Source organism: Chaetodon trifascialis, chromosome 20, assembly GCF_039877785.1.
Source record: "Chaetodon trifascialis isolate fChaTrf1 chromosome 20, fChaTrf1.hap1, whole genome shotgun sequence".
Lineage (NCBI taxonomy): Eukaryota > Metazoa > Chordata > Actinopteri > Chaetodontiformes > Chaetodontidae > Chaetodon > Chaetodon trifascialis.
The window spans coordinates 15,530,296-15,544,429 of record NC_092075.1 but is presented as its reverse complement, the minus strand read 5'-3'; the positions used below and the strand labels follow the sequence as shown (position 1 = coordinate 15,544,429).

Here is a 14,134-nt window from a genome sequence, read left to right as displayed (position 1 = left end):
TTCTCGGGGTGAGATTTGCAAAGCCTGGCATTTTTAACATTTTTTGCTGGTGTTTACTTGTTGTTTTATATTTCCAGGGTGAGGCAAAGGCGGCGTGATCATGCGACCCTACAGGAACTCGCCTCGATGGTCAAGATGAAGTCCATGCCGATCTAACGTGAGAAGCACTTGTTGTTTCAGCTTCAGCGCTTCTTTAGTTTTGTTTTGCATTTTGTGTCAGATTTAATTTTCCGCTCGCATTTGTCTTCTTGCACATGTGTTATGAATATGTTGAGCTCTCAGGAATGGCTACACATGGTTGTTTGTGTTCTTAGTTTAGCTTGTTTGGCACCATTTTAGGCCTCTGGATGGTAAACAGCCTCTGTGGCGAGGCTAATTAAAATCCTAATGAGGTGTCACTTCTTTCAGATTCATAAGACTACCACAAAATGCCATCAAATGGGAGCTAAGCCAGCGGGAAGAACATAGTAAAACTCTGGCTTAGTGAGAACTGAAGTGATTCAAAGTGCAGCTATAAACGACAGTCAGACAACCCTTCAGATAGTCCGCCAACTTGTGATTATAAGCCTAACATACACACACACAGATTATAACCCTGTAAGGAAGCCTGCGTATCTCCCATCCAGCTCTGTTATTTAAATCTGTTCTTCTAAGGCAATCCTTAATTACATTCTGATTTATACACGCTTTTTTGAAGTTGCCTTTTCTCTTCTGTTTGTCCTCCACTCTTCTGTCTGTCCTCCACTCTGCTGTCCTACATGTCTCCTCTCCTCTCCTCTCCTCTCCTCTCCTCTCCTCTCCTCTCCTCTCCTCTCCTCTCCTCTCAGGTTGATTTCAAGCATCCTCTCCTTGTCAGCCCGTTCTAGGGCTCTCTCCAAGAGTCAGCCTCCGCCTTTACCACTGTAGAATGCTGGCCGTCCATATTTAACTACACTAACCAGAATGCATCAGAGTCCATCCAAGATCCGGGACAGCAGGGACGAACCTATATGAGGAACTTTGCAGATGAGAATAAAGTTACCCAGTATGACTGAAGGGTACGTCGGGCACGATTTCCCTGGATATATTCAGTGGACACATCTAACTGCACTACCCATCATGCATCAGCAGACTGCACCTACTGTCCATGGGGACAGGGAAAACAGACCCAACTTCAGCAACTTCACTGCAGCTCACTCCTCAGCGGACTGAAGGAGCGACTGCGTCAGGACGTTTGGATTCACTCACAACCGATGCTGCTTCAGGCGGACTGGCTCCTCGACCTTTATGGAGAGAAGTGATTTTTTTTTTTTTTTTTTTTTTTTTTTTAAATTTTGAACTTTTAAGCAACAAGTAAGGACAGGAAGTGCAGCTGCCAAATAGGAGAACATGGACTTTTCTGGGACAAGTCGCCTCTATTCTCTCAACCAGAACTCGTCACTTTTGTGTGTGTGTTTTTTTTTTTTTTAGATTCATCGTGAGAAGTAACAGATTCATGTGCGTCCGTTATTACATCGACTGACCGACTAAATGCTGTGAAGGAGGCATAACTTCTGCCAGTCTCTCCGTGTGCGTCTGATGCCAAAGCAGCAACTACGGGCATTATGGTCTCAGCTGAGGGGCAACCTGACCTGAGGGATGGACATGGAGAACAAGGTCCAGGGTGGGTTGGGTTGGGTTGGGTTGGGTTAGTTAGACTTAATTTCATTTATGACAAGTGATTTTATGTTGCATGATATGCTTGTTTTGTTGTCTGATGTCTTTAGTAGAGGTGTACTTTTGATTCTTTTTTTATACCTCTTTCTATCCATCCATCCACTGTTCTCCAATGTGTGAGAGAAAGACACATGTGGAGTAAGAGAGAGAGAGAGAGAGAGGTAAGAAAAGAGATACTGGCCTTTCACAAACCACCAGCATTATGACGTTACATAGATATTTACTTAGCTAGAGAGTATTAGACTATAGATATTGAGCTGTCCACCCAGCAACTTACTTCTCAAAGCAGTTTTGAAAGTGGTTATATGTCCGCATTTCTATAAGAGATTACATGCTGATCGTTCAGGGATAGAAGTCAAACCCAGCCTAGTTTGTGATCTAAGTGGATGACAATCAAAGTTCTTTTTTGAAATTCATACATACAGCACTCACAGAGTAACTTAACAGCAGGCTAAAAAGCAGTGATCTGCTGCCCTCTGTGGTTGAAAGTGGACACACCCAGCAGCGCTGATGGGTGTGGCTGGGTGTGTGTGTGCACAGAAGTGTGTCTTGTTGCACTGGCAACCGCAGCAGACAGTGATGTCACAGAGTCCTGCAGTTCACTCTTATGTCAGTGCAACAAGGTGAGTTACACCAGCGAGGGTCCGCAAAAGGGTTTTCAAGGGGCGTTATGCTTTAAAATCAGGATGGCACATTATCATGGCTCACAGAGAGTCGAACAGTATGATCATGTTTTAGGGTCTCTTCTGAAATTCATGCTTAATGTGTCCACTGTAGGACTGAAACTAATAACTCTTTTCGCTATCAATTAATCTGTCAATTATGTTTTTCTATTAAATATCAGAATTTTCGAAAGGTTACGGTGACATGCTCAAATTAGTTATTTTGTCAGACAGGGCCAAGGATATTTCATTTACAGTGATTAATCCTCACATCTGAGAGGGTAGTTGATAAATGATGAACGAAACTTGTGTATGTTCAGGAGTCAGTGCCAGATGCCTCCACTGAGGTTAATCAGGATTGCTGTGGGACAGCTTGAGTGCTGGCCAATTTCCTGCTAAGACCCACCCTTAGTGAGGTTTTTTGATTGATGGTGGCCATAGTTTAGGAACAATCTTTAAGCCCATTTATTATAGAAGTATGTAATTCAGAAAACTGAATTGTACAAGTGTATCAAATTTCAAGTAAATTCAGGTTCTTGCTTTTGGCATTTGTGGCACCCTCTATGCGTTGGGCTCAAAATGCTTCATTAGACCTATTCCCAAACACAGGTCGAGGTCATCTGCCAAGATTTATGATGATTGGACAAAGGGTCAATGAGTTATGGCCAGTTTTCCTGCTCAGCCCCACCCTTTGCAAAGTTCTTTGGTTGATGGCAGCCATGTTTCTTTCAGTCCACGCTTCACATCTCTAGGTTGTAATTGTTGTCGATCGACTAACAGATTCATCAGCTCGCAGCATTAGTTCATTGTTGCTCCATTTAAGTTGCTGTAACCCCTTTTTAACGCTTCACAGTGTTATATGTTAGGTGTTGGCTTGAGGTTGGGCAGCCAGGTTCACTGCCTGCTGTTAAAGATTCAATAAGAGGCATATTTTAATTTGACCTAAACATTTATTTAAGTTAGACAATATTAGTCAAATGTTTAGGCTGTACGTATTAAATTAGAAATTAGTTATACAAAGAAAGTAATGTGAATAAAATGGAAAAAAGATTTAAAGGTAGAAACGCATGATAACAAGCTGGTTTGTTTATTTTAGGGCATCAAGCTAGTGAGCTAACGTTTCAAAGCACTTTGTTTTCCTGCAAAGTCATTTTTAGAAATAATCATCTAACCTAAAAGTCCTTTGGGGAAACTACTCTCATGACCAAGTCCCTCAGATATTTTGGATGTCTTGTCGACGCCGCCACTATGGGTCTGACATGGGGCTCTTTCACACGGTTGAGTAGGCTCTCACAATCACCGCTACCTTCGCCACTTGTTCAGCAAATTCGACTTACTGCGACTTTTTTTAGTGGGTTTTTGACGCAAACATAACAGAAACATTAGCCGTGAACAACTGCTGGTGTAGCTGAACATAGTGAATGCGCTTGCCTTACTTTATATGACAGGAATATATGTCCATCTCCAGGACAGACCAGTCAAGCCTTCACCAACTGTTATCTCATGAAAGCTGAATTTCTGTAGCTCAGCGGGAGCGTGCTGGCTGGGGGGTGAAACATGAGATGAGCACGAACTCGACTGATTGACAAGAGCGACTCCCGCTCACTGTACTCGTGTCTCGTGTCCCACCGACTCATGAAAATGAATGATCTGGACGGCCAGTGTTAAGAGTATGACAAGCCCCAAATACCTCTAGTGCAGTACACGTATCTGGTTTAGCTTTGCTTTCGACACCCGCGCCTACAAACCTTGTTTCCTGGCTAACTGTCGGCAACAGATGGACGTGAGAGGCTCTGCTGTTCAAGTGGGCTGCTCACGTTCAACAAAAATAGGTTTTTCTTTCTCTCCGTCGGCCTGTTGGTTTAATCCTGCCGATCCAAAGCTGTGTAGTCATCAACCGACCGATTGATTGACTGACTGTGTAGTTTGTATCAGAAACACAAGGTGCATCCATGTCGAGCATTTTCCAGTTTGACAACCGTATGTTCTCTCAAGCTAGCTCTACATATTATGCATGGATCCAGTTGAAGCTTCTTTTTTTGTATATTATTGTATATCACACAAAATACATTTCATGTATGTTATTATAAGTGATGTTTATATGTAGAGAAAAAAAACATATTCTTTGGGCTAGTTTTGCAGACATGGTTTAGCTCAGTCTTCATTGTGTTCATTAGCAGTCCATGAATTAGCACTTAGTAGCACTTTTACAGTTCATTATATGACATGCACTTCAATTCTGAAACCCATTGGACAGCACGTGCATTTTATGTTATTGGAAAATTTTAAAAAAGAGTGTAATTAGAGCAAATGGCAATACATGTTCAGTCAGTACTAAGTGATATTAAATTTTGTGTCAAATCAGTAATTCCAGATAATATTCTAATTTAAAATCCCCCAAAGGGAGATTCGCACAGAAAAAAATAGTATTAGTGACTGAGGATTATCCTGTCTGCAGAACCCTCCCGATGTGTATTTGTGTCTTTCTACCCAGTTATATGAAGCTGTGTTACTGTACGATTACTGTATGGACAATGTGTTTACTGAATTTGTCTTCAACTTGCTTTACTCTGGTTTCTTTCATTTCTTTGCGGTCAGATGGCAAATTAGTATCAGTGTTGGTTGTTTTTTTTCCAGCTCTTTTTGAATTCTTGTGGCAGCATTCATAAAGACAGTCAAAAGGTTTTGAAATGAAAAATTTGAATTTCATAGCAAAATGTTCTATTAACAAAACAGAAAAAGTCTAAATTACACCCGTTATTCTGTCTTTTAATCAAGATTTTCAAACTTTTTTTTGTCATAATATTACCTCCAAATATGAATTTGCCAATAATTTCCTTCAGCTCTTGATTAAAAGAATTGTTCATGCTTTTCTAGGTCTGGCTGAAGTGACTTTATTCAAATTTAAGGACACATTTCCTGCTCGCTCTTTGTACCTTAAATGCTGCATTATGCTGTTTCATAGAGCAGAACTACACAGGTGAAGTAAAAAAAATATATAGCAAGTATGAAAACCCAGAGTGGTTTAGCTGTAACAAAGTCGATATTTTTCCAATCTGAACAGCAAAACTAAAGTCAGAAACTTTTTTTTCTTTGGCGAAAAAGATTTTCATGACGCAAGGTAAATTTTCTAAATGTGGGCCGTGTGCAGTATCAGCAACTGTTTTTCACCCTGTAGTCCAGGTTCACACGCTGCACACTGCATCACACCTTTCTGTTTCACTCTCATGGTGTTTCTGTGGACACCCTCGTGGTATTCTCACTCTTTCCGTGTTCCTCTGCAGTATGTGATGGCAGATGGAGCCTGTTGGTTTTAGTTCTTACAACTCAAATTACACTCAGGCATCCATTCTCAGATGTACATAGTCCTTTTTTTTGTTTTAATTGCTTAATGTGTACGACAGATATCACCATAAGCTGTTTTTTCTCCCTGTTCTTGTATCTGTCTGTGAAATAAATACTATTTTATCACACTTTGCAGCATTTGGCAGCCTTCTTAATGCTTCACACGCTTTTCCTCCATACCTTTAATTCTTCTAGTAGCCAGCCAGTAGTGGAGAAGATGCTTGTGATTGTCCAAAAATTGACCAAATTTCCCCCCAAGCTTGTCGCTTCCTGTGGCAGTCTCTTAGAAAGTTTCCATTATCTGACAGTGACAGCGTCTGATGAATCCCAAATGCTCAAGCCTGCTTTTGTTTGTCTTTGTGAAAGGGTCTTTTTAGATGTATAACTGGAGGGAACTTGCCTCTGTATTCTGGCTGCTCTTCCCAGACCACAAACATGTCGTCATGCAGGCTTCAGCATCTTCAGGGTCCAAGTTTGGACATCACAGGATCTGTATTGTTCTCGATATTAGGTGGACTGCTTTGATGTCTTTGTAGCCGGGGGAACCTTTCCTGAGGAATTTGTCAGGCGGTGGACAAAGTAAGCGTTAACCCTGAGAACAATGGAGAAGATAGCGAAAAAAGTCATTTTCTACAACTTGCATGCAGCGGAAAGGCAGCTCTGACTCAGGCCAAATGCTTCGTTTCTGCCGTGTTCAGGATATTCCCAATTAGCAGCGACAGCAGAGCACAATGATGTCATCATCATGCAAAGTCACAGAGAGCGAGTAGACCACAGGGAGGAACATGCTAGGCTTCAGTTAGGCAGCAATAGCTATCTAACATTAAGTGCAGCAAAGGCATTTCATTGCTTCTGAATTCAACTTTTCATTTTGTTGCTAACATGCTAAAACATGGAGTACATTAGCCTTAGTGCTAGTTGGTTAGCAACGACTCACAAAGTTGGCAAACAGCTGCTGAACTGAGTAAAGAGGGTATTTTATTTCTTGAATTCAGTTTTTTATTTGTAATTAGATGATTGCCTTATCATCCCTTTCAAAAGTTAAATAGTCTTGTTTTACCCTCTTAATCATTTTGATCCAGTATATGTGATGAAATCTAAGTAAACAGCATGCATTGATGCACAAACACAGGATACATACAGTGTACAGGATATATTTTATTGAGATAAAAACACTACATTAAAACTATCGTGTTACTGTCTATACTTCCTTATCACTGAAATTAAAACTTTATGATAAAAAGACATATTTAACAAATAAAAAAAGCAGAATCCAAACGTAAGAAATTCATGTGCAAAACTCAACATAATATTGCATTAATGAAGGTCATATTGTAAACATAAGCAGCAGTAAAAAGAGATGTTTCACTGAAAATGACAACTAAAATGGGACAGCAGCCACTGTGAAGCCTTTTCTAAAATTCACTTTCTGTTAAGTAGGTGTAATACAGTGTTTCCAACCTGTTCTTTGTTCCCTCCGCGAGACAAAAAGGGAAATATTTCCAAAATAATCAAATCACAGATGATAGTGCAATAGCAGCAAAACACAAACACACCCAAGCAACTACCGTATTAAAGTCACATGTACCAGGACTTTTTTGTTTCTATAACACACTGTGCAATTCTCGAACTTTAAGACCTGATTAGTACCAAATTAACAAATGGTGAATCCCAATAAGCTCACTGCAGCAACCTAGTGGACAACAAGCATCACTACAGCCTTAATCACCAGCAGCTTCTTAAGAAAACAATACAAATACATGGATGGACGTTAAAATATATGATGGCTGATATTTGAGAATATTGTGATTGAACTAAAATCTGTTTCAGCTCAAAATGGTAGAAGACGTTCCTAAAACCTATTAAATACTATCCGCTCTGTCACAACTGACGATGCATCATTTCATTCATAGTAAACAGTGCTGTTATGGAATGAATGTGTGTGATCTGCTTACATCTAAAACAGTCCTTCCCATCTGTGAATGTCCTGTGTCACGGTGGATGATGATATTCATGTGTGATAAATACCTCAAATAAAGAGCCCAGGTCCTTCTACAAGTCACGGTTTCACCACTGAGAAGCCAGCTGGGAATTTCAGCATGTAGACTGTATCAGTAGCATCACAAAAATACTGCAGTGGAACAATATACAGCAAGTTAATGCAGCAATTACATGTTTTTTGCTTTTTTGTTTTGCATTTCTCTAAATATAAACACGTAATATGAAGATATTACTGATAATGGACACATTACCGAACAAATCACTCCCTTGAATGCTTGAAAATTCCAGCTCTCTTATTCTGTTTGGTGTAAAATAAAGACACCACAGACGAATCACTGACTTTAAAACACAAATTCATCTGTCATTTCTCATCCTTTGTTTTTGCTGCAACAGCTGAGGCGAATCAGTAAATGTAAATGACACTTTCCTGTCTGAAACTGCAAAAATAAAAGCCATTTCCTGGTTTCTGTCGCGTGGACGGCGGAAAGCAATCTGAACTGTGCAGCATTTGTGAGCCACTTCACACTTTAACAAGTACAACCAGCAGAATTGGTGCTGTGGATGAAACTAACACCAATGCTGTGTAAACAGCAAACAATGAATACCACCAGGGTACACAGCTGAAAAATCCTGATCTATAACCGCAGCAGATGTGCTGAAAATGTCATTTTTGGCTGGACAATAAGGCTCGTCCAAGCAGCCTGCTGAAGCGGCAGAGAGGCCAAAGTTTGGTGGTGATTCATCGTGTTAACGTGTATAACAGTGAATGTATAATACACTGAATGTCACAAGTATGGCACGTGGAGGGCTTTTAAACACACAGTGGAATAAAAGTGGTAACATGCAGATGATGCACTGAAGGTGAGAGTGACACACGGTGACACAGTGACAGTTCAGGGGCCACGATACAAACACTTCTGTGATTGGTGGAGGTCAAGTCTCGGGTCTCTTTTGCTCTGCAAAATGATATGTCAAAGCTTTAAAGGGTCACTCCCTAAACAATTAAGACAGTCAGTAGAGCTCAGCGTCCACAGAAGTGGACAGGATTCTGATGCACTTCAATAATACCAGAAAAAAAAAGCATGATTGGCACTCTCACTGGAGCATTCCTCTTTCGAAAATCTAATTTGTTTTGTCTCAATGCATGGAAACCCAATTCATTATTCTGTCTGTTTGTGAGAATTGTCACATGGCAGCTATGCAGCTATTCACTCCTGCCACTGGATGACGTGGTATAAAGAGCAACACAGTCCACACAGGAGGAGGTCGTGGTGGATGAACAGGTCAAACAAAGAGCTTTCACCCACAGGACTGTGGTTCATGTCCCATGTAAAACCAGAGGTTCATTTCTTTTAGACTTAGACCACTCATTTTCAGTTTCCAGTTGCATTTTGGTTAGCTTTAGGCACCAAGACTACTTGGTTAAGTTTAGGAAACGATGGTGGTTTGCGTGCAAACCTTGCTGCTGATAGCATCTGCCGTAAAAAAAACGGAATCTTCGCCGACATTTCTTTTCATCTCTGAAAAAACATGAGTTAAAGTCCTCTTTCAACATCATTTTGCTCAGTGCCACCAATGTTTTCTCCAATCATTTCAAGTAAAGGTTGTTATAAACAGCGAAGAAGGTTTTTTTTTTCGGCCAGAGACGATCCCAGATCAGCAGTGGATGACACGGGCAAGTCAGTGTCGTCTACACGTCGATGGCCACCCCGTGTTTGGTGGAGATCACATCCCTGGTTCCCGTCAGGTACATGAGCACTGAACACAGGTGAGGGAGCGTGGCCGTGGTGCTGACGTACAGCCAGTAGGGGAGCGGAGTCGTGTTGCCGAAGGGGCACACCCACAGGCCGTGGCGCACGGCATCCCGGACGTGATGCGTCGCCATGGATATGAAAAGCATCCACGGCAAGGAGCACCAAGCGTCTTTGAGGCGTCCGATCCACATGAGGAAGCGGAGGGACAGACAGAGGACGGGGATGAGGGAGGAGCAGTGCAGAGGAGGACGCTGGGGGAGCGACACAGCAGCCTGGAAGGGAAGTGGAAGCACCGGCCAGTGAGTAGTTTGCAAACTGTTCTTCAGCAGAATCTTATCATTCCATAATCTGCGATTATTACTGCGAGCGCTTTGCTGCAGCAGTTCTGCAGAGTTGTGCGAGTCAGTGCAGATAAGCAATTTCGTGGAGTTCTGCCAGACTTTTAAAAGGTACTGCTCAGCAGACAACTTCCCATGAAATCAATTCAGACTTTATACGTACAGAACTATCATCAAAAAGGCGTTCCTTCATCGGACTGAACGCAAAAACAGAATGAAATCTTGAACTTGAGCCCACGCATTAGTATGCTTTCTACAATCGTGTTCATAAAGTGGTGAACCTCGCTCCATCCATGCTTGAGCCTTTTGAGGATGCCCCCTTTTATACTCAAATTTGCCAGATGGCGTGACAGGGACGTAGCTTTTGACACTGCCTTTTGTTAACAGTAGAGGAAATTCGTTGAAAAAAAATAGATGGAGAGGAGGAGGGGACGTTTGATTTACCATTCAACTCCACTCTCCCTGGTACTGTTTTCTTATCCTGTTTCAGTAGGAATGATACCCTCAGCGAAGCCACTCAGACGCTTGTTCAGTGCCTGTGTTAAACCATCTCAAAACGGAATATGAATATTTTTATGAGAAAAGATGGCTGGTGCCAGACAAACACTGTTGCAGAAACACCTACGAACTGTGTCCAAACACTGACTGTCTCTCCACTCACTGCAGTCATGGACTGCAAAGATGAACTGTAAGATCAGCCTAAGCATTTTTTTTTGTCTTTCAGGTTTATCTGCTTTAGCCTCGCTCAAATCTGGCACACAAATCTGACAATAGAGAGAACAGTGGACTTGCCCAGTCTCCAAAATTAGTATCAATTAATTATGGGCTTTTGTAGACTATCTGCACACTCTACATTTGCCATGTTTGGTAGATTTCTAGACTTATTATATATGTAGAGGAAGCCTCTGTAAAGGTGCAGGTCTTACCTTGAGTGACAGGGATCCAGCCATGTAGAAGTGGTCCAGGTCTATGATCGATGCCAGAAGACCGGCCAGCAGCACCTCATACAGATCACTCTTTTTCCTCAGTCCAATAACAACTGCCCACGACCACAGCCCCACCAATCCATGAGTGGCGTTGTCCAAGGCAGCGCGCATCCACAGGTGGTGCTGGATGACCGGCAGCTGGAGGGCATGGTCCGCCACCACGCAGAACATACCGAGTCCTGCCGACGCCAGCAGAGAGGCCGAGCTGAACGTCTGTAGGAGGGCCTGAGCTTTCTCCGTCTCCACGGCAAGGCTGAGGGGTACAGGAGCGCCTTCTCGCCCGAGGCCGACCCCCAGCAACGGGGACGAGGAGGGAGAGGAGTCGAGCTTGGAGTAGAATCCTTGCATGTTGACAGATGGCTGTGGGGGCCAATCGTCACTGAGGGTCAGCAAGAGTCAGGTAGGCTGGAGAAGGAAAGGAGGAGAGGGATTAATGAGGGGGGATGAAAGAGGAGAAGAGACCCGGGGTAAGGCTGGGCTGCAAGAAACAACATGAAAGGCAAGTGAGTGGGAGGCATCAAATACACGAGTGTTTGTACTATATATTAGTACTCTATCTGACATGGACGTCATACATGACTCACTAGCATAAAGTCATCTGGGAGCTCTTTGAGCTGATGAGTAAACAATACATATGCAGAGAAAGAATCATATCGTACGTGTCAAATAAAGAGTTCCTACTAATAAAAAGACACTGCTGTGAAGATGTGCACCCCTTCACGCTGTTCTGTCGCTGGATCCAGCACAAATTAAGACCTGCAGTGCAATACCCGCAAGTAAAACTTCATACCCTATTTTATGAAAGAAAAAAGGTTTTGTCATCGTTCAATAAACACAGCTCCCACGAGGTTCTGTCAATGTCCCTTTGCCCACCTGCGTTAAGAATAAAATAAAAACTTTACATCAGCTGATTCTCTGAACTATTGCAGCAATGCGATTGTCAAAAGTAGACCCTGAGTCAAAGCTCAGCTGGTGCAAACTTAAAATAAACTGCACATGTTTACAGCAGTCCTAGTCTGAAGGTTACCCCGCAGTCGAAGACAGACACCGGTGAAACTGCTCTGCTTCATGAACACCGAGCACCAAGCGCCGGAGACAACACTTGTTCCGTCAAACACAGCATGTTCATTTCAGACAGCGCTGTTCAGAGTCTTTGAACCCTGAGGGAATATAAAAATAGGTCTCTGTCTCTCATGCATCTGACTGAAATGTGGGACAGACTCGACTGGCTTTCAACCTGAGTACGTTTCATCGCTACATGAGTCTTTAGAAATAAATAAACACATAAAAAATGTCGCTGTGCTCCCGAGTATGAATGTTTTATCAGCTAGCTAGTTATTTTTCTCATCTGCTGATACCTCCCGGCTATCTCTTGTAACGTCACCAATGCACATTAGGATTAAAATCATTTTCATTCGTCGGACATTCGCAAGTAGACCGTTTAAAAAGACAGACGTATTATCAGCTAACCTTATGTCATTAAGCGACAGTACCAACGACGATGGCAGCTGGCTAGCTAGGAGCTAACTGGCTAACAGTGACAGTGAGGGATGATGCTTTGTGTAGGCGGACAGCAGCTGTCACAATTAGCTCGAATAAAACTGCAGTGAATTAAAGAATATCAGACGCTTCGCTTGCATTTAAAGTATATAATTCAATTTTATCTCTACCAAATCAAATGTTTTCGGTCATTTTTTATCAGCCGGCTGATAAATAAATCACGATACTCACCCCATATCCCTGCATTCGTTATCCGCCAGGCTTGCCACTTCTTCTGTTGCGTTCTGTGGTAGGATAATGATGGTCAGCAGCGCTTTGCTGCCACCCACAGGTCATGGCTGGAACAACTACATGTCGTCAAAGGAACGTCCCTTAGCTTTCAATTTGTTGTAATTCCGCCTTTGCACATTAGGCACAAGTTCATTCAAAGTCATATGATGTAGGATTTTGCAGGATGAAATTCACACAAAACAGCACCCACAATAAAAACACACTGAAAAGAAAACGGGCAAACGGTAGCCTAAATATCACATGAATTCTTGTGATGATTATGGGTCATCCCTTTTAGCCCTTCATTTTTATTTAAATGTCACTCAAAAATAGTAAATGCAGACATTGGGTTATAAACCCTTTCCATTTAGGGACTCCACATAACACTGTAAATTATTAAAATGTTCATTTGTGGCCTTTTTCAACTTTAATCAATCTTACATTAAATATTTAAGCCTAGTCCAACATGTCAGTCTTCTAATAAATTTTGAAGGAGACGTTATGTAATGCAATTAATCACTTATTTATCCACTGTGGTTAAGTTTTAGGGAATCTATGCCATTTCAGACCCTACTTGGTCATGTGGCTAGGACCAGGATCAAAAAATATCCACAAACATCATGAAAGGTTCATTGCTGAACACTGGAGGCCATGTTTACTGGTCAGTTTTGTATTTTAGAGATGGAAGTGAATGCCTTGAGGTGATATCCAAATGGGCGACGAATGTGAGTACTTTAAACCTCCAGTTAAAAGTGATGATAGAAGTATTTTGCAAAAGCATGCCATCATTTCGTTTATGTCAACTCCAGCGCAGCAGTCATTTGATCCAGGTTTTTACTGAAGACAGATCTAACTTTTAGAAGCTGTAGTTTCTCTGAGGACCACTAGAGGGCGAAAGAGACCAGAGAATGACTAACTACATACCACAACTAAATAACAAACAGTGAATATTGTGAAGTGACCAACTGCTGCCTGCAGCCCGGGTCTCTTCCCAGTAAGAAAAATTGCATCTTGCAGATGAATATTGGTTTTGGTTTTCCTAAAACAAGCAAAATAACATTGGCAATTGTATTTCACATTAGGCAAACCTGCTGAGTTTAAGCTTTTTAAATATGTGTCAGTTCCAATGCTGAAGCTCACCATGCAATAATTTAAAATTCACCACTCACATAAAAGCTCATTTTAATCCTGTCTCTATTAAAGATCCAAGGACATATATATTTTTAAATGAGTTACATTTTTTTATTATTATCACTGGGATGTTGTTAATGAGCCCAGGTCTCTGCCTCAGTCACAAGTCATTTCCAATTTCCATTTCACTCTGTGGTTTGCTTTTCATCCATACTGAGTGATCTTATGCAAGCTCATTGTCCCACTGTTCCACGTTTGCCGATTTATGTACAGTATGTTCCATTCCATGTCTGTGCTCTGAATGGAGCAACGGTGAAACACACGTCTGCTTTCCAAAAAAACCCATCCTGAACATGTTCAGGATTATGCTGTTCAGCTTCACAACGAGCTGTGTCATTCTAAAAGTGGAGGACAAGATAGAGATAACTGAGGTTTTTCAAGTAGATCACTAA

General features: G+C 41.8%; 2 protein-coding genes across 3 annotated transcripts in view; one reads left to right on the top strand and one right to left on the bottom strand.

Moving 5' to 3' along the window:
* The window catches only part of il11ra (interleukin 11 receptor subunit alpha), a 44,188-nt gene extending 42,713 nt beyond the window's left edge, over nt 1–1,475 (top strand). For both annotated transcript variants that reach the window (XM_070989529.1, XM_070989530.1), the window contains exons 11-12: nt 78–157; nt 828–1,475. In XM_070989529.1, coding sequence (XP_070845630.1) covers nt 78–156 — 79 coding nt within the window. In that variant the 3' untranslated portion in view covers nt 157; nt 828–1,475. The remainder of the gene's footprint in view (nt 1–77; nt 158–827) is intronic.
* A 3,520-nt stretch (nt 1,476–4,995) lies between these two features.
* On the bottom strand, nt 4,996–12,567 carry tmem267 (transmembrane protein 267). The gene is made up of 3 exons (XM_070989535.1): nt 12,513–12,567; nt 10,722–11,186; nt 4,996–9,729 (listed from the first exon to the last, which is right to left on the bottom strand). The coding sequence occupies exons 2-3, from the start codon at nt 11,127–11,129 to the stop codon at nt 9,394–9,396; spliced, it is 744 nt and encodes a 247-aa protein (XP_070845636.1). The 5' UTR covers nt 11,130–11,186; nt 12,513–12,567; the 3' UTR covers nt 4,996–9,393.
* Between the last annotated feature and the right edge of the window lie 1,567 nt (nt 12,568–14,134).